This window comes from Sciurus carolinensis, chromosome 1 (genome assembly GCF_902686445.1).
Source record: "Sciurus carolinensis chromosome 1, mSciCar1.2, whole genome shotgun sequence".
Classification (NCBI taxonomy): Eukaryota; Metazoa; Chordata; class Mammalia; order Rodentia; family Sciuridae; genus Sciurus; species Sciurus carolinensis.
Genome location: NC_062213.1, coordinates 43,743,937 through 43,764,766, shown reverse-complemented (window position 1 = coordinate 43,764,766; position 20,830 = coordinate 43,743,937). Strand labels below are relative to the sequence as shown.

Here is a 20,830-nt window from a genome sequence, read left to right as displayed (position 1 = left end):
ACTTTTTTTTTTTTTTTTTTTGAGCAGAAGGTAAATAAATGGGGCTGGGAATATAGCTCAGTTGGTAGAGTGCTTGCCTTGCAAGCACAAGGCCCTGGGTTCAATCCCCAGTACTGAAAAAAAAAAAAAAAAAAAAAGGTAAATAAATGGAAGCAAAACAAATATTTGGGTAACCAACCTAACAAGTCATGATTTATATTTATATACTATGGTCTGTATTCATGCACATATAATGGGTCTGCCTTAATATCTAAAAATCACTCAACAAAGTCCCTAGCACATAGTGAATACTACACAGTGGCTAATAACCAAAAATAAAATAAATATGGTAAATAAAATAAATGGTGTGATGGTTAATTTTGTGTTAACTTGGCTAGGTTACGGTGCTGTTATTTGCTCCAAAACCAGTCTAGAGGTTACTGTGAAGGTATTTCTTAAATGTGAACATTTACCACTTAGGTAAACAGGCCACCCTCCATAATATCAGTGAACCTCACCTATACAGTCTTCCTCCTTCCATTGCTGCTGGTTTGCAGCAGAAAATGAGAGGGACCACAATGATAATGATTCTTCTGAGCCCTGGGAGTAAGACTTTAAAGATATAGGAGTTCTTTTGAGGGGTAATAAAAATATTCTGGAATAAGACAGTGATGATGGATTTACAACACTGTGAATGACTAAATGCCACTGAATTGTTCACTCTAAAATTATTAATTTTATGTTACATAAATTTCACCTCAACAAGTTGTCCTTAGTAGTAAATTTTATGTTATGCAAAGTTTCAGTTAAACAAACAAAAAGGAAATATCTCCAACCTCCTTTTTCAAATGAATGAGGCAGGGTGATCCCCGGCCTCCTACATTACCCAAGGGAATGTTTCCTCAAGGGCAGGTCAGAGTTTAGTATTAACAAACACCCTTGGGTAACAGATATTAAACCAGGCCCACCAGGTAAGCTGTTATGAAAGGGGTATCTTGACCTCCATATTTACTCTATTTCTCAAGCTTAGCATGAGAAAGAGCTGAAAGAATCCCTGAGCTGATGGCTCCCACTATCCACACTCCGTCTGTCTCACATGACTACAGGTATCCCAAGTAGACAGTGACATTTGGAAGCCTTACCTGGAATAATAAAAGTTCATTCAGCAATGGCAATTGGCATGCTTTGTTAAAGATGTAAGCTTGAAGCTGGATGTAGCCCAAAGCATCTTGTGAGTTGACAAGCAATCTAAACAGAATAGGTGAGGCAATCAAATCAGCTGCACCAACTGTAAACTACTTCTATTGTTCTGTGACAGGATAAACATCTATGTGCAAGTATCTCCATCAAGATGAAAATTAACAACAAAAGTGAAGGAAAATATGTTGAGATGGGTTTCTACTCCTAACCCACATTATGTCCCTGCTGTCTCCACCTCCATTCTATAAAATGGCTCACTCTTAACAAGGAAGTTGGGTAGTCCCTGCTTCAGGTAAACCTTCCCAGAACTTGACAGGCATTTTTACATGCCCTTCTCTTGTGAGCTCTGAGTTGCCTGTGCATGTCAAAACCATCTGTTTAGGGCTAGGGATACAGCTCAGTTGGATTGCCTTACATCCACAAGGCACTGAGTTCAATTCTGAGCACCATACACACAGACACACACAAATCTGTTTATGTGTATGTCCATTCCAACATGCACATAATGTTCACGTTCCAATGTGAACTTGTTGAGGGAAAAGGCTGTCAGGCATTTTGTATTCCTGACATCTAGTATAGTATATACTACAAATAAAATAATCAGTAAATGTTGAATTAGTAAAAGCCTCCATAAAATAATATATATGCATTGAATATCAATACTTTAAGAGACTTCTAAAGGTTGTCACCTTATTTCCCAAGATGATAATTTACTTATGTAAAATCTTCTCACTTCATCTGTCTAGTTAGGGTGTGCATTTTATTTCTTGAACATAATATTCATATTTTACAAAATTCACACTCTAACTAAAACCCAATTCTTTTAATGATTCCCTTGAAAAGAGAAAGCAATACCAAATGCTCAGCTTAGCTCATTTGTATTCTCACTTGTACATCTAAGGAAACAGGCCTGTGAGATCACGTAGAGAAGACTGAACAATGCACCAGAAAGAACTTTGGATTTTGAAGTCAAAGAGAGAAAAGGTGTACAAGTTTCAGTTCCGTCATTGAATGATCTAAATAATCACTTTATCTCTCTAAGCTTTTAATTTATAAAATGGAGATAACAGAATACTTGTTCCTTCTAACTCCTGGCATTGTTGTGAGAAGCAAAACAGATAAAAAATTAAAAGAGTTAAATAAGTGTAGGTTATCACTTATGTTGCAAGCACCCAATTTTTTCATGTTCATTTTTGTCTGTTTCAGAAGTCTTTTTATCTCATCTTGAAGTATAAACCTCTCGTTTATTTAAATTAGTTTATTTATAAACACTAAATTTTTACTTAGTACCGTTATATTATCTGAGGGACAGGAGCACTTGACCACTGAGCTACATCCCCAGCCCTTTTTATTTTCAGAAAGTGTCTCTTTGAGTTGTTTAGGGCCTTGCTAAGTTGCTGAGGCCGGCCTCAAACTTACAATCCTCCTGCCTCATTTCTCAAGTCATGGGGATTACAGGTGTGTGCCACCATGCCCAGCCCTGTGTTTTCTTTAAAGAAATACAGGAGGTATAAATTTGCTCTCCTCAGATGCTAAACAATGACATACATCTGTGTTAAGTTGTCCAATACTTTCTATGCACGCACACACACACACACACACACACACACACACACACAGAAAGAGGAGGAGGAAAAGGAAAAGGGAGGAAGAAAAGGAAGAACTGGCTCATGTGATTACTGAAAACAAAAAGTTCAACTATAAGTTGTCATCTAAACCCAGAGAACCAGGAAAGCTGGTTCAGTCTAAGCCTAGAGACCTAATGAGCAAGGAAGCCAATGGTATAAGTTCCAATGAGACTAAACGCCTGAGAAGGGAGAGTACGGGGGTGGGGAGTTGGTCTGAATGTGTTCCCCAAAACTTGTAGGTTGAAACCTAATCACCAGTGTGATGTTATTAGGAGGTGAGGACTTTGGGAGTGATTAGTGTCCTTAATAAGAGACCCGAGAGAAACTTCTTGCTCCTTCCACCATGAAGACACAGCTAGACATTACTATCTGTGAACAAGAGACTAGGCCCTCACCAGGCCCAACTTGCCAGCATTTTGATGTTGGACTTCCCAACCTCCAAGAATATGATAAATAAATTCCAGTTCCTTGTTCTTTAAAAGAAAAAGTCATTCAATGTATGGAACTTTGTTAGACCAGCCAGTAACACAAGTTTTATTGTAAAAGTCCCAGTGTGACTAAGGGCCCAAGAACTAATGGCTCCTATATCCGAGGGCAGAAGATGGATGTTCCAGCTTGAGCGGAGCAAATTCCTCATTCTTGTCCTTTTGTTCTTTTCAGGCCCTCAACAGATTGGTTGATACCTGCCCACACAGGTGTGTGTGATCTTTAATTTACTCATCAAATGCTAGTCTTTTCCAGAAACACCTTCATAAACATATTCAAAAATAATGTCTTACCAGCTATCTGGGCATCCCTTAGCCCATCGAGCTGACCATAAGATTAACTATCATGTCATTATTTTTCAGATGGACATGGCTCAGATTTCCCCACCCATCAGGGTTAGTGGGAATTTGAAATCTCAGTTACTTGAGAATATTTCTTCATTTATCCAGCCCCATCAGAGAATCCTGCAGTCTGATATATTCACTACACAAGAAGACAGAAGGCCCTGTGATTGCTGTGACTCTCTTACCTTCTACCATACAGAAGGAGGGCTTTCCCCCAGCTGCTAGCTACAAACTACCGTTCTCTGAGAAGACCTTCCTCCTAACGACAGATTCAGAAATGGAGGTGAGTGTATCCAGCCCCCAGGAATCCTGCAGGCCACCAATCTCACAACCTGAGGTACCATAAGCAAATGAACTCAAGTCTTCATAATTTCCCCAAACTACTGTATCCCAGATCACGTTCTAGGATGGTATCTTTTGGGATCAGTATTATTTTTTGGCATTCAGTTTCTATTTCCACTCACTTCTATTTTGCAGAGCAAGATAGGCTAAAAACTTTCTCAAACTCTCTTACCACTTGGATTCTAGATGTGATTAGCTTCTGCACTCATGGAACTTCTTAAATGGAAGAGGAGGAAGTCATTCTTCCTTGGGTGACAGCAGAATTGATGGGTGGACTCCTGCCAACCAGTTTTTAAGTGGTAAGACTACATGATCCACTAAATCATCACCAGATTTATAAGTGTGTGGGCACATATGATGTTGAGGCAGGGGGATAAAAGGACAGTCAAGGTAGGTAATGAATGATTGGGTCAGGAAGATGGAGGCTGATCCAAAAGGAAAGAAAATGCTAATACCTCCAGAGCACTTCCCCCTCCTCCAACCTGTTACCAAGGTTACCTGTCTCCAGGGAATTGTTCCTCCCAACAAGAGGTGGTTAATGAATACCCCCTGGGTAGCTCCCTTCCTGCCCTTTTGGGAAGACATAGAGAGGAACCCCTGGAAGACCCTTCTCCCACCTTTTACCCACATAGGCAAGATAAGGGGAGAAGAGAGCATGAGAAGAAAAAATAAAAAGGGCAGGATACCCCCACTCCCTCAGGCATCAATTTGGACCCCCTTTTCTGTGGAGGAGTGCCTCCCTCCCCCACCCTTTCTTCAACACCAGGTGAAAGGGTTGAACCTGATTCTCAACACCAGTATCAATGTCAGCAGTGGTTTCCTACGTTTTCCTTAATGCCATAGGCAGAATGGCCCCCAAAAGTTATCTACACCCTAATTTCTGTATCCCTGTGAAATGTCAGGTTTCAGGCAGAAGGGAACTTACAGATGTACAGTTAAGATTATGGTTCTCAAAATGGGAGATGTTTTCTGTTTCCCTCTTTGGACAACTAGAGGATTGTGTCTTGGAGACCTTGGATGTCCCTTGCTTCAAGGACTTGCTGAGGAGATGGAACTAAACATTGTAGCAGCCAGAATTCAGGGAGAGAAACAAACAACAGTCTAGGCAGAATGTGATTTAATATAGGACCTGCATTGGAAGGTTTGAAGCAGATTTGAGAAGGTTATTGTTAGGTTTTAGGGTCTCCCAATGTGATTCAAAATCAGGATATGGGGACTTGGGTTTAGCACAGCACAGTGGTAGAGTGAATGTTTAGCAGGTGGAAGGCTCTGAGTTTGATTCCGAGAGGTCCCAAACCCAGAATAATGAGTGAATATCTCCATCGGGTGATCAAATCACACAAGTTTCTAAATCACTTGGGATATCTAGGCATCCTAGATCTAAGTTGAATAACAAGGAAGATGCCAACCAAATATTTCTAAATTGCTATACTCAAGAAATTTATAATTTTTATAAGTCTAAAAAATTTACACAAAATATATTTAACACTTCAGATTTTCAAGTAAGGATAACAAACTCCAAAAGGGTACCCCGCATATAGTTTTTAAAAAAAAGATAAAAGCTGAATTCTGAATTGGTATTGATTTTATGGACAAAAAAATAGTCTTAGAGATGGAAATTTGCTATGGCTTGAGGCAAAAAGCACAGTCTAACCATAACAAAGTGCCACAGGAAACTAGTCTTAACCAAGAAAATCTGCATCATACAAGGTAGGATAAAATAATATCCCTTTGTACCGAGTCATGTTGAATCCTTCCTTGAACCCCAAAACAGCACATCTACAAACCCCTCTGGGACACAGTAGAGATTTGGAAACAAATTAGAGAAACAGTGCCATCTGCTGATGGTACATACTGTTTTGCTGCAAGTCATAGAATTTCAATCTTGCCAACATATATTAAGTTGCCCAGGCAGCATAAACTATAGGCCATGATTACACAACTCAAGTAAGTGGCAGCTGAGTTTTTTTATTTGATTCTTTATCATACACTCTGTTTCAGGGATGCATGGAGGACAGGCTGTCTGGAAGTTAAATTATGTGCATCAGATCTGTTCACATTTTACTTCATCATTAATGATTCAGTCCTGAAGAGAACATGATTGAAATACATTTATATTGTCAATTAGAACAAGAATATTATCACATAAAGTTATGGGAAAGGCATATTTGTGTAATTAGAATTGAATTATGTGACTCAAATTTGTCACCAATTGCACCAATAACGTTTGTCGGTTCATGCAGTATATTGACAGAAATCATGGAAACAGAAAAAGAAGAGTGCATTTTCGGTGGTATTTTTTTTTTTTTAAATCAAGCACAGACTGTGCTCAGCAATTGGCCTAGCAAGTACTTTGAAACTGAACAAGTTAGTTAAAGACAAAGAGGTGAACTACCTTATTCAATTTCTAAGTAGCTGTTTCTTTGCCAAGGACCACAGAACATCCTGAGAATAACAGGATGAGTAAAATGAAATCCCTGCCCTCAAAGAATTCAGTCTAATGAGAATGGAAAGAAAGAAAATAAGCAGTTATAGATGTGTTAAGAGCTACACAGCAGAGCTCCTGAGTAGGAGCTTAGAGAAAGGGGAACAGCTGGGGGTGTAGCTCAGTGGTAGAACACTTGCCCAGCATGTGTGAGACCCTGAGTTCAATTCCCAGCACCACAAAGCAGAGGGAAGGCAAATTCTCAAAAGTTGAGCATCTGTTAAAGATGCTTTATACATGCAACCCCAGATGTTAACTGGGGGTCCCTTAAAGTCTGAATTGAGTCTGGGCCCCCACAAATACCTAGACTGCCAAAGTCCAAAGGTCTTTCATGATTCTCAGAAGACTTGCCATCTTGGATGCTTCCCAGCCTGTGGTCTCTCATGTCACACTGTTTTTGTCCCTTGTCACCTGAACTCTCTCATGAAACAGCCTCTTCTGAAATTGCTACTACAAAAATCACTTACCTCTCTATAGGTGAGACTGTATCATGGGAAGAATCCAGATTTCAGACTGGGTCCAGAGAGATAGAGAAAACATTACTTCCCATAATTGTTAGCATTCGACTTCCTGCAGAACAGGAATTTCTGTTATTCCAGTATTCTCCCCATTATAGATATTGGATATGAAATGTTCCCCAAAGACTCATGTGTCAAAAGCTTGCTCCAGAGCAGCAGTGCTCAGGGGTGGGACTTTGGATCATGAGAGCTCTGATCTCATCAGCAGATTAATCCACGGAATGGAATACTGGGAGGTGGTGGAAACTGTAGGCCGGTGAGGTATGGTTGGAGGAAGTAGGTCACTGGGAGCATGCCCTTAGGGACTATATCTTATACCTGCTCACCATCCCCCATTTCTGGCCACCATGAGCAGAGCTGCTTTCCTCCACCATGCCCTTCCATCATGATGTCGTCTGCCTTGGAGCTTGTTGACCATGGATTGAAACCTCTTAAAGCGTGAGTCAAAACAAATCTTTACTCCTTTAAGTTGTTACATTGGGTACTTTGGTCACAGTGACCAAAAGCTGACTAATACACTCCCATCCCTAACATGGGGAGTTTCTTATCTAACTGAGTCCCAGCCTTCCTCTACATTCTCATTTTTCCCTCTCCTCATTCTTCCCTCTCAAATTGTCTTCCATATTCCAAATTTTTCTTCATTGTATTTTGATGGCAACAAACACTCAAGGTTTTGAGAGATTCACCTGAGTTTAATAGACTAAGGAGACAAAAGAATTCTGATGCAATGAGTTAATTATTGTTCTATGTGCTATCCAAACCTCGCTACTTGATCTCCCTGCACAATTCATAGAAAAGCTTCACAATCGCCTTTGGATATATCGCTGAACAGATGGGGAAATTCAGTTTGTCCAAGATAAAATCCTGTTTCATAGAACTGCTTATGTTTGCAAAGCACTTAGCATTTAGAACACAATAAGCACTTAGTAAATGCTAGCAAATATTAGTTTATCCCTATATTAAGATGATTTCTCTCTTTTCTAGTGTACATTACCATCTGGATAACATTATCTAAATCTTTACTTTAAATTGAGATGCTGACAGTTCCTGAATTAATCTCCAGGCTTGACCAATGCTCTGAACTAAATGGTATATCAAATTGTTTATTTGACATCTCCTCTGGATGTCTAATAGGAATATCAAAATTGACACCATCAAAAATGAACCTCTGGGGCCAGGGATAAGCTCTTACCTAACATGCATTAGGCCCTTACCTAACATGCATGAGGCCCTGGGTTCAAGTCCCAGCACTGTAAAGCCAAAACAAACCCTTCTGATTTTCCTCCACAGGCCTCTCCTCCAACAATTTTCCCATTCTTCCACAATTCTATTCTCCATTTATTCAGGCCCAAAACCTTGATTTTTCTTCTTACACCCTACATTCAATCCACTATAGAATCTTCTTTGCTTTGCCTTTAAAAATATCCAGAATCTAACCCACTTCATAACATCTTAATGTCTATTACCTGGCCTAAGTCACCATAGCTCCTTGCCTAGATTATACTACCCTAATGTTTCTTGCTTCTACCTGCTGATTTAACCAACCTGCTCCCATCACAGGGCAATTCAGATCATGCCATTCCTCAGTTCAAATTGAAATGATTTTCCATCTCCTCAAAGTAAATGCTAAAGACCTCACGATGATCTTCAATGCCTTGTAATATCTGATCCCCACCACCATTACCTCTCTGACCTCATCTCTTAGCACTCACAATGACTTCCAGGTTGATTCTCAAACATGTCAATACTCCTCCTCCTATCTCAAGGCCTTTGTCCTTAAGGTTTCCTCTGTCTGCAACATTTTCCCCAGGGAATGTCATGGTTCTTACTTCCTTACTTTTTCCAGGTCTCTGCATAAATTCACCTTAAATAAATAGCAATCTCTATTCCCAACTTAATATCACTATTATTCAGCTTATTTCTCCCCATATTGTTTACCATCACGCACCATATATATATGTGCATTGTTCTCTCTCTGCATGTTAGAATGAAAGTATCATGAGATACAGACTTTTCCTGTTATATTCATGTGGAGTCATGAATTATTTAATCATTTAATCAAAATTTAGGAAGATAGGAGTTTCAAGAAGCATTCATCAATATCTAAAGCACACAGAAGCCAAGATAAGACTGAAAAGAATTCACTGCATTTGTCAACTAGGGAGCCATTGGGATGAAGGTCTTGCGGTATTGAGGAATGACTAAAGGAAAATAGCTTTGGGTTGACAGTTATAGGGAAGTATGAAAAGAGCCATTAAGAATTCTCTTCTGGAGGGCGTGGGTTGTGGCTCAGTAGTAGAGCACTTGCCTAGCATGTGTGAGGCACTGGGTTTGATTCTCAGCACTGCATATAAATAAAGAAAATATAAGGTTCATCAACAACTAAAAAATAATATAGTAAAACAGAATTCTCTTCTGGAGATGGATAACGGTGATGATTGCACAATATTATGAATTATTAGTCAGTTTCCATTACTATAACAAATACCTGAAATAAATTAACTTATAAAGAAAAAAGGTCCACAGTTTTGGAGGTTACAGTCCATGATCAGTTGGCATTCTTTCTCTGGGGTCCATGGCAAGGCAGTGCATCATGGTGGTTGGTATCTGGTGAAACAAAGCTATTCACTTCATGGCTAGAAAATGGGGGGGTGGGGAGAAAGAGGAAGGGTTAGGGTTCCACTATACCCTTCAAGAGCTCACCACCAAAGACCAAAAGTCCTCCTACCATCTCCTAGTAATGCCATTGTGGAGACCAAATCTGGGTCTTTGAGAGACATTCCACACCCAAACTACAGCACAATGCCCAAGAGGCATTAAAAATAAGCACATTCTATAAATCTAAAATTATTCTGAAATAAACATTTATTTAAAAAAAAAGAATTAGAACAAGCAGCAATTCTTTTGGGCATGGCCTATTTTTAAAATGTGCTTATCTTAGTTCAGGCTGCTATAATAGAATAAACTTAGTGCTTAAACAAGATAAATTTATTTCTCACACTTCTGGAAGCTGAGAAGTCCAAGATAAAGGTGTCAGCCGAATTGTTGTCTGGAAGGCATTCTTCCTGTTTTATTGATGGCCACCTTGTATCCTTACAAGGCAAAGAACAGAGAGCAGAGAAAGGAAGCAAGTTCTCAAGACTTCTTTTAAGAAGTTCAATCCCATTCATGAGAGTTCTGCCCTCAACCTAATTAGCAACCAAAGGAACAACCTCCCTATATCACACTGGGGTTTAGCACTTCAACATATGAATTTTAGGGAATGCAAACAGTGATATAAAGCTAATTTTCAAAAAATCTTTCACACTATCAGTTCATTCCATTAAATGGTCATCTGCCAACAAGTATTTGCAATTTGATGTCATCAATTATAAGATTAAGATGGCTTTTCTTCAGTGGAAAGTGCCTTAGGCCAGGTTCCCTGAAAACAGACCAAGGCAGATTTGCATGCAGGGGATTTGGTGGGAAGCGCTCTTTGGAACAACATAAGAGAGTGAAGGAAGTAAAACTGAACTGAGGGAGAAGCTCATTTATCATGAAGTTGCAAGAAATGCCTTGTCTGAGGATCTGTGGAACTGGAATGATCCATTAGATTTGTCCCAAGTTGAGTGAAGGATGCTGGCACTAGATGCCAGTCAACTTGGGGAGAGTCTAACCTCGGGAGAGGAAGCCTCTTTCAGATGAGGGCTATGCTTGGACAGGATTTAGCTATGAGTGTTCAGCAGTTGACAGTAGTGGCAACCAGTAAAATAAGCATGTTGGTACTAAAGGGAGCAATCCAGGCAGCATACCCTAGCACCTACTACAAGATAGTCAAGTTAATAAGGCTCTTATCACTTTTGCAAAAAAATTTTTCAGTCGTCAGTGGATTTTTTTTATTTATATGTGGTGCTGAGACTCAAACCCAGTGCCTCACATGCTAGGCAAGCATTCTACCACTGAGCCACAACCCCAGCCCCTCTTATCACTTTTTAAGGGTATATATCTGACAATATGATTCAAGACATATATTGGAAGTCTCATACAGTGTCAAGAAATGCCATTTTTATTTATTATTAGTTGACTACTGCCTGACAAATTTGGTCCCAAATTGCATGTTTATGAAGCCTAGATGGTGAAATGCCCAGATATAGTACTACATATCTAAAGAAGTCATATTCGATGATATGATGAAGAATCATATTTGGTAACTGAATTTCTTTTGGGGAGGGTGGTTCTAGGGATTGAATTCAGGGGTGATACATCCCCAGTTCTTTTCAATTTTTAGTTTGAGACAGGTTCTCACTAAGTTGCTTAGGACCTAACTAAATTGCTGAGGCAAGCCTCAAACTTGCAATCTTCCTGCCTCAGCCTCCTGAGTTGCTGGGATTACAGGCATGCATCACCAAGCCTGCTCAATAATTGAATCTTTATTCAACACCTTAAGACTATATTCAGTCTAAAAGAAATTTTCCAAAGTGGAAGCAAAAGCTGACTATAGTTGACTACCATTTAGAGATTAAATGAGTAATTCCTTTCTCTTTGTAGATCTTAGTCCTCGAAAGTTTGCTTTGTGCATTAAAACTCTTTTTAATGCCAAAAATTACTCCAGACAATCCTCAGGAGATAGGAGTTGAACTTTACTCAGTGTGCAAACAATATTTAATGGGCATGGCTTTATTGTAGCATATCAGGCCACCAAGAGTCTTTGGTCCCAGCCTAGGAACTAGTGCTCTAAAGTCCCCCACTCAAATTGCCCTGCAGCCAACTATGTTCAACATCTTCAGCATCTGCAATTCTAGCCTCAGATTCTTTCTCCCTTGAGCTACGATTTTATTTTATCAAGTTTTCAGTTGTATATATCTAATACTCTTCACCAGATTAGGTTTCTCAAAGGCAAAGTATTTTACCTTTTCATATTCCTTATGAAAATGCTTTAGTCAAAAAAAAAAAAAAGCTTTCGTCAATACTTAACAAAACTACATAAATCTTGAAATAACTGTATGAAAGAAGCACATCTTTAATGCTTCATTTTCAAATTTTAAGAATATACACAAAAATTAAGCAACTCAAGTGATATTGGCCCAATTATATTATTATATTATGTGCACATAAAATATGTAACAAATACCATTATTATATACAACTATAAAGGACCAATAAAAAATGTGGAAAGAAAATAAACCCATTAAAGTAAAAAAAAAAAATTGGTCTTTGTAGTTATACATGACAGTATAATTAATTAACTTAATTTTATTTTTTATAAGAACTGATACATTTTGCAACAAAACATAATTTAAGTAATTTATTAATTTTCAAAAATTACATTTAATCACTATGCTAAATTTTACAATGGGAGCAAGGGAACATCATGAAGCGATCTTTCATTACATGGCAGTAGCTTGATTGGTTATGTTCTGAAAAAAGAATGACACATTTTCTCTTATTCCTTTAAGAAAAGGATCTGTCAGATTTAAATCATCTCCAGAAAAATGTTTCCACTGCTTCAGCTGTGACATGGAAAGAGGTTTCAAGGAGTTTGATTTCTGGTGGTGTGGGTCAAGCTGACAATGTCCAGACACAGCAAACTTTTCCGAAGAATCATCTGAAATAAATAACAATGAGAAAATTCTTAAACCAACCAATATCTTACTCTATGCAATACTTTTTTGTTTAATGACAATGAGTTTGTGATTTATAACATTTGATCACCATAGTTCAAGATAAAACTTTCAGTTCATTCTTTCCACAAATTATATGCTATGTGTTGAATTAATCATTGTGAGCAAAAATTGTGAACAAACATAGACTCTGAAATCAAGAACCTAAGTTCAGTGGAACAAACCTACATTAAATAAATAATCATCCAAAAATGTATTATAGGTTAACAATCCCTTATCTAAAATCTATGAGGCCAGATATGATTTCAAATTCAGAATATAACTGGAATAATGTGGTAAGCACTCCATAATCAATCTCATTAGTATTCTACAGCATGTCAGATGAAAAGTCTTATGAAATGCGTTAGACTACCAATAAACATATCTGTTTTAGGCATTTTGCCACAAATAATTTTGTTGTAAATTTATGTAGGAAAAAAAATCTTTGGGTTGTTTGAGCATTGTAGATTTCAGAACTGAAGACAAGGAACTGTGGGGCTACATTACAAACAGAGGTAAGGGTATTACGGAATGATACAGGGAACTCTAAACACAAATGGAAAGAGAGGCTGACCTAGTCTGGAAGGTTAAGTGAGGGGCTCCCTGAGGAAATGTTCTATTAAGAACTAAAGGATGGGGCTGGGGTTGTAGCTCAGTGACAGAGTGCTCGCCTAGCATGTGTGAGGTACTGAATTCAATCCTCACAAAAATAAATAAAATAAATATATTCTGTCCATCTACAACTAAAAAAATTTAAAAAAAAGATCTAAAGGATGACAAAAAACTAGATGGGGAAGAGAGACAAAGCATTCCATGAAAAGCGCTTATTAAAGTCATGCAAGGAAAGAGATGCTGACATATTGAAGAACTAGTAGTAGCCCAAAACAATTAAGAGCCTTAAGAGTAAAGGCAAAGAACAATGCAAGAGGAGAAGTTCAGTATTACTGAAGCAAGTATTCAAAGGCTGAATTATGCAAGACTCAAATGGCAGGGACCAAATCCATTTCTTTTTCCTCCAAGGCACTCAGCCACATTTCCTAGCCTCCCTTACTGTTAGATATAGCCACTGAGTCTGGCCTATGGGATGTGACAATGAAATTTCAAGGTTTGGCCTATAAAAATCACCCTTATGCACAATTCCCTACATTTTTTCTTCTCTCACCGCTAGACAGCAGATGCAGGGGATCTCCATGGAGGACTCTAAGGAGCAAAGGGTGGAAGGGCCCAAAGTAAAAGAAGCCTAGATTGTTTAATCACATTACAGAAAACTATCCACTAAATGCCACAGTAACCTGTTATATGAATGACAAATATAATTACATTGTGCTTTTTTAGTTTCCTGTTACAGTACTCAGCCTATCTTTACTAACCACTTTAAATATTTTAGCTGGGCATGGTGGTGCACTCCTCTAAACCCAGTGGCTAAGGAGGCTAAGGCAGGAGGATCATAAGTTCAAAGCCAGCCTCAGCAACTTAGCAAGACCCTGTTTCAAAACAAAATATAAAAAAGCCAGGGTATGTGGTATAGTGGTTAAGCATCTCTGGGTTCAATCCTCTGTACCAGAAAAAAAAAAAAAAAAAAAAAAAAAAAAGATTATATCCTCAGAGCAATAAGAAGTTACTAGAACATTTTATTTTTTAACCTTTTAACTATGGAAAATTTCAAATTAATATAAGAGCTGGTAGGATAAAAATAAAGACTCTGTATATAACTCAATCTTCAGTGACTACCAACAGATGGCCAATTATTTTTTATTTAAATTCCCACATTTTCACCACTTCCTCCATATTCTGAAATAAATACAAAGCATATATCATTTTACCTACAAATACTTCACTATGCATTTCTAAAAGACAAAGACTTCTTTTAAATTTTATCACAACTTTAAAAACCTCAGCTGGTTGTGATGCTATCATTTAATTAAGTATCTGACTTAAAATTAGAAAAAGAATATTAGAGTAAATATAAGTAAAAAGGAAGATAGGAAATAATAATATTATTAAAACAAAGAATACATAATAGAATAAAATGTTGATTTATTACCAAAAATGGCTATAAAGAGGAAATCTGAAAACATCTCAAGTTTAAAATCTACCCACTAAAAATATATATACACATATTTTATATTATACCTAATGTTTTATTATAATTAAATTATAATTATATACAATTATACCTAATTATATTAGTTCTAGTGAATATAAATTTTAGAATAGGGCCATGGCGGTAGTCCAGGAATGCAGGGAACTTCGTGGAGTAGAGTTGCCCAGCGAGACTCCCCGGCTAGAGCGGTGAACCCGGTCAGCAGGGAGCGCTGTAAAGGAGGGCCGCCCCCCAGAGACTCACTCCCAGGCAAGGCTCCATGGCCCAGGTGGTAGGTCCAGACCCCAGGGAACGTCAAAGAGGAGGGCTGCCCAACCCAGGAGGTAGTTCTGGACAAAAGGAAACTTCTCGGAGGAGAGCTGTCCAGCAAGACAACCCCCCCCCCAGCCCCCGTGAGTATTCCCCACCGAGTGAGGCTTTCCCACCAGGGCTGTAGAGACAGAGACACAGGCCCAGACCAGCCATGCCCCAGCCCGCAGTCTAGTCCCTCTTTGACAGACCATCGGTCAACAAGTGGAGGCACCTCTGCCCACTAGCAGGGAATATACCCAACCTGAAGGCCACCACCCCCAGAGGGGCAGCTTCCTTGTGAAGCACTGCATTATCAAGTTCCTCCAAGACTTCAGGCTACTGAAGGCTAGGAGGCGAGTTATTGGAAATCTACAGGGACATTATAAAACACAATAGAGTTTCACTACTAGAGGGGTAGATACCTGAGCAATATGAGAAAACAAGGGAAGAAAATGTCCCAAACAAACCTAGATGCTACAGCAATAAAATCCAATGACAGCATGGCAGAAGAAATGTCTGAAAGGGAGTTCAGAATGTACATAATTAAAATGATCAGAGAAGCAAACAATGAGATGAGAGAGCAAATGCAAGCTTTGAATGATGGCACCAATCAACAGTTTTGCAGGAAGCAAAAGATCATTTCAATAAAGAGTTAGAGATTCTGAAAACAAACAAACAAACAAACAAAAAGAAATCCTTGAAATGAGAAACAATAAGCCAAATTTAAAACTCCACGGAAAGTATAACCAATGGGATAGAACACCTGGAAGACAGAACCTCAGACACTGAAGACAAAATATTTAATCTTGAAAACAGAGTTGACCAAACAGAGAAGGTAGTAAGAAATCATGAACAGAATCTACAAGAATTATGGGCTATCATAAAAAGGTCAAATTTAAGAATTATTGGGATTGAGGAAAGTACAGAGACACAAATAAAAGGAATGAACAATCTATTCAATGAAATAATTTCTGAAAATTTCCCAAATCTGAAGAATGAAATAGAAAATCAGTACAAGAGGCTTATAGGACTCCAAATATACAAAAATTACAATAGACCCACACCAAGGCACGTTATAATGAAAATGCCTAATATACAAAATAAAGACAGAATTTTAAAGACTGTGAGAGAAAAAAATTAAATTACATAGATCAATTTTCAAATAATGAAATAGAAGAAGTCATCAAAAGCCTACCAACAAAAAAAAGTCCGGGACCAGATGGGTTCTCAGCCGAGTTCTACAAAACCTTTAAAGAAGTGCTCATTCCAATACTCCTCAAAGTATTCCATGAAATAGAAGAGGAGGGAACCCTTCCAAACTCATTCTATGAAGCCAATATCACCCTGATACCTAAACCAGAGAAACATCAAGGAAAGAAAATTTCAGACCAATATCCTTAATGAACATTGATGTGAAAATTCTCAACAAAATTTTAGCAAATCACATACAAAAATATATTTAAAAGATAGTGCACCACGATCAAGTGGGTTTTATCCCAGGGATGCAAGGTTGGTTCAACATCAGGAAATCAATAAATGTAATTAACCATATCAACAGACTTAAAGTCAAGAATCACATGATTATTTCGATAGATGCATTTGATAAAATACAGCACCCCTTCATGCTCAAAACACTAGAAAGGGATAAAACATAGGGAAGGTGGGAACATTCCTTAATATTGTAAAGGCCATCTATGCTAAGCCCATGGCTAATATCATTCTAAACAGTGAAAAACTGAAAGCATTCCCCCTGAAAACTGGAACAAGGCAGGGATGCCCTCTTTCACCACTTCTATTCAACATTGTCCTCGAAAATCTACCCAGAGCAATTAGACAGACAAAAGAAATTTAAGGGATATGAATAGGAAAAGAACTCAAACTATTCCTATTTGCTGATAATATGCTTATATATCTAGAGGAAACAGGAAATTCCACCAGAAAACTTTTAGAACTCATAAGTGAATTCAGTAAAGTAGTAGGATGTAAGATCAATGCTCATAAATCTAACGCATTTTTATACATAAGTGATGAATCCTCAGAAAGAGAAGTTAGGAAAACTACCCCATTTACAATAGCCTCGAAAAAAATAAAATACTTGGGAATCAATCTCACAAAAGAGGTGAAAGACCTCTACAATGAGAACTATAGAACACTAAAGAAAGAAATTAAAGAAAACCTTAGAAGATGGAAAGATCTCCCATGTTCTTGGATGGGCAGAATTAATATTGTCAAAATGGCCATACTACCAAAAGTGCTATACAGATTCAATGCAATTCCAATTAAAATCCCAATGATGTACCTTACAGAAATAGAGCAAGCAATCATGAAATTCATCTGGAAGAATAAGAAACCCAGAATAGCTAAAGCAATCCTTAGCAGGAAGAGTGAAGCAGGGGGTATTGCAATACCAGAACTTCAACTATACTACAGAGCAATAGTAACAAAAACAACATGGTATTGGCACCAAAATAGACAGGTAGATCAATGGTACAAAATAGAGGACACAGACACAAACCCAAATAAATACAGTTTTCTCATATTAGACAAAAGTGCCAAAAACATGCAATGGAGAAAAGATAGCCTCTTCAACAAATGGTACTGGGAAAACTGGAACTCTATATGCAGCAGAATGAAACTAAACCCTATCTCTCACCCTGCACAAAACTCAACTCAAAATGGATCAAGGACCTTGGAATCAGACCAGAGAACCTGCATCTTATAGAAGAAAAAGTAGGTTCAAATCTTCAACATGTCAGCTTAGGATCAGACTTCCTTAACAGGACTCCCATAGCACAAGAAGTAAAAGCAAGAATCAATAACTGGGATAGATTCAAACTAAAAAGCTTTCTCTCAGCAAAGGAAACTATCAGCAATGTGAAGAGACAGCCTACAGAGTGGGAGAAAATCTTTGCCACTCATACTTCAGATAGAGCACTAATTTCCGGAATATATAAAGAACTCAAAAAACATTACACCAAGAATACAAATATCCCAATCAACAAATGGGATAAGGAAATGAACAGACACTTCACAGAAGAAGGTCTACAAGCAATCAACAGATATATGAAAAAATGTTCAACATCTCTAATAATGAGAAATGTAAATCAAAACCACCCTAAGATTCCATCTCACCCCAATTAGAATGGCGATTATCAAGAATACAAGCAACAATAGGTGTTGGAGAGGATGTGGGGGAAAAAGGTACACTCATACATTGCTGGTGGGGCTGCAAATTAGTGCAGCCACTCTGGAAAGCAGTGTGGAGACTCCTTAGAAAACTTGGAATGGAACCACCATTTGAGCCAGCTATCCCAATCCTTGGCCTATACCCAATGGACTTAAAATCAGCATACTACAGTGACACAGCCACATCAATGTTCATAGTTGCTCAATTCACAATAACCAGATTGTGGAACCAACCTAGATACCCTTCAATTGATGAATGGATAAAGCAACTGTGGTATATATATATAATGGAATATTACTCAGCCATAAAGAAGAATAAAATTATGGCATTTGCAGGTAAATGGATGAAATGGGAGAATATCATGCTAAGTGAGATAAGCCAATCTCAAAAAACAAAGGACAAATGATCTCTCTGATAAGCGGATGATGATACATAATGGGAGGTGAGAGGAAGGCAAGAATGGAGGAAGGATGGACTGTATAGAAGGAAAAGAGGGGAGGGAGGAAAAAATAACAGAATGAATCAAACACCATTACCCTATGTAAATGTATGATTACACAAATGGTATGCCTCTACTTCATGTACTACCAGAGAAACAAGTTATACCCCATTTGTTTACAATAAAATAAATAAATTTTAGAATATACAAATTTTATATAAATTACCTTATATGCTAATATAACAAATTATTTCGTGTTAGTCTCATACAATTTAATTTCTTAAACATATCTCAATACAAATCTATCAAGTGACTTTCAACTATTGGACATTGCTTGTCTTGTTGTTCAAGTCCTACTCTTGATCTAGTTGGTTTCTGAATAGTGTCTAATTTTGGACAGTTGACATTTTCAGCTTTACTTAAGCAGCACTAGTGGTTCACCAAGTACTATGTGTAACAATAGACCACGCTAAGTATCCCAGAAAGTCTGACCCCCTTATGAATAAGTTCTACCCAATATAAACAAACAGTAGGATTATTTTGTTGAATATTTTTAATGAAATAGAAGCAAGGATTAAAAACATTCATTTTTTTTAACTCTAATGCATTATACCAGGTTTTGAAAGATTTCCCTTAAACAAGTTAATTTTTCACAATCAATTCAGAACTAAGAAGCTAAAATGAGTCTAACTAAATATTTTCTCAAATATCTATCTGGCAGTTGCTCTGTGACCTGAGGGAAAAAAGAAAACCAACATTTGCAAATGATAAATATTCTGAAGTTATTCTTTAAATATTTTCAATTTCTAAAGAGAGACATATTAACTTTAACATAGCAACAGAATTAAATACTACAAACCTGTATGATCTTTTCCTGTTGTACATGTGCAGTCAAGCAGGTCATGAGTGATACAAAGTGAACTTTCATGTAATGTGAACAAATTTTTAAGTTCTTCTACTGAAAACTGTGTATGTTCAGATGTCTTAGTTACATCTACAACTGCCCCTGAAAGATTCTGCTTACTGATCTGCCTTTGATAGATCTTTTCTTCTATAGTACCTGAAGAAAAAACATTCATTAGCGTTCCTTCAGCTGTTTATAGCTATTATTTCTGTAGGGTAAACATGCTTATTACCATACTAGTTAACACAATAATAATGTATTTCTAACATTAAAACACAGTTTAACCAAAAAAATTATTTTTATTACTCAAAGGATATATATTTTTTGTCACATTAGAATAATTATTACCTGTAGTTAGGAGTCTGTAAATATATACAGAATGCTTCTGACCATCTCTCCATACTCTAGACATAGCCTATAGAAAATAAGTGATAATTCTGAGTACAGCAGAAACTAATGAGTAATTTGCAAGAATATATTTTAAGATTAAAAACTCTGGATTTTACTCAAAACTTCAAAAACCAAAACCTACACACATGTCCAAGCATATCCCACTTTATATCTTTGTCCTAGGGATAAGAGAGGATTGAGCACTCACTGAGGTACTGTAAAACAAACTGCAGGGTTGCCACACAGTAAGAGGGTATATCTTTAAAAATAATGAGACAGTAATTTTGGACAGCAAGAAGGTAAAGAACCAAGAATAGCATGAGCATGAAGGGTTCATTCCCAGTCCAAAATAGCTAAAGTTTCAGCCCCCAAAATCCCCTAGGATATCTGCAATCAACTCAGCCTCTATGTAGATCCCTGTGATTTAAGGATTAACAATGATACTATAAAGGTTTGATGTTCAAACTCTGCACATTTCAAAGAAAAGTCTGGCCTCCAACCAGCCCCTAAGAGATCATTTCTCTAAGCCCTTGGAACATCCTGTCTCAAAACAGTGTCCTGTTTATCTGAAGCCTTGGGCCATACTTGACAGTTTATGTTAACAGTATGATACAGGTGAAGGCCCTGGGCCATGTGGTCTACATTTGGCCTCTGAAGGGGCTGAGACTAAGCAAATAAGCTCAGTCATGCATGTGCTCCATGCCTACAGGACTGACCAAAACAAAAATTCTAAACACCAGAGCTTGGGTGAACTTTCCTGGTTAGTGATACTTCATATATATCATCACTCATTATTAATGCTGGAAGAATTAAGAGTCGTTCATATACCTCTGCTGGGAAAGACAAATGGAAGCTTTTGCCCAGTCCCTCTTGGACTCTGCCATATGCACATTT

At 37.7% G+C, this 20,830-nt stretch overlaps 1 protein-coding gene across 5 annotated transcripts in view; it reads right to left on the bottom strand.

The window, feature by feature from the left end:
• Nucleotides 1-12,267: 12,267 nt before the first annotated feature.
• Nucleotides 12,268-20,830, bottom strand: part of Rad54b (RAD54 homolog B) — a 107,413-nt gene continuing 98,850 nt past the window's right edge. For all 5 annotated transcript variants that reach the window (XM_047529190.1, XM_047529207.1, XM_047529217.1 and 2 more), the window contains 3 exons: nt 19,895-19,961; nt 19,502-19,702; nt 12,268-12,566 (listed from right to left, as the gene is read on the bottom strand). In XM_047529190.1, the coding sequence (XP_047385146.1) occupies nt 12,349-12,566; nt 19,502-19,702; nt 19,895-19,961 (486 nt within the window). In that variant the 3' untranslated portion in view covers nt 12,268-12,348. The remainder of the gene's footprint in view (nt 12,567-19,501; nt 19,703-19,894; nt 19,962-20,830) is intronic.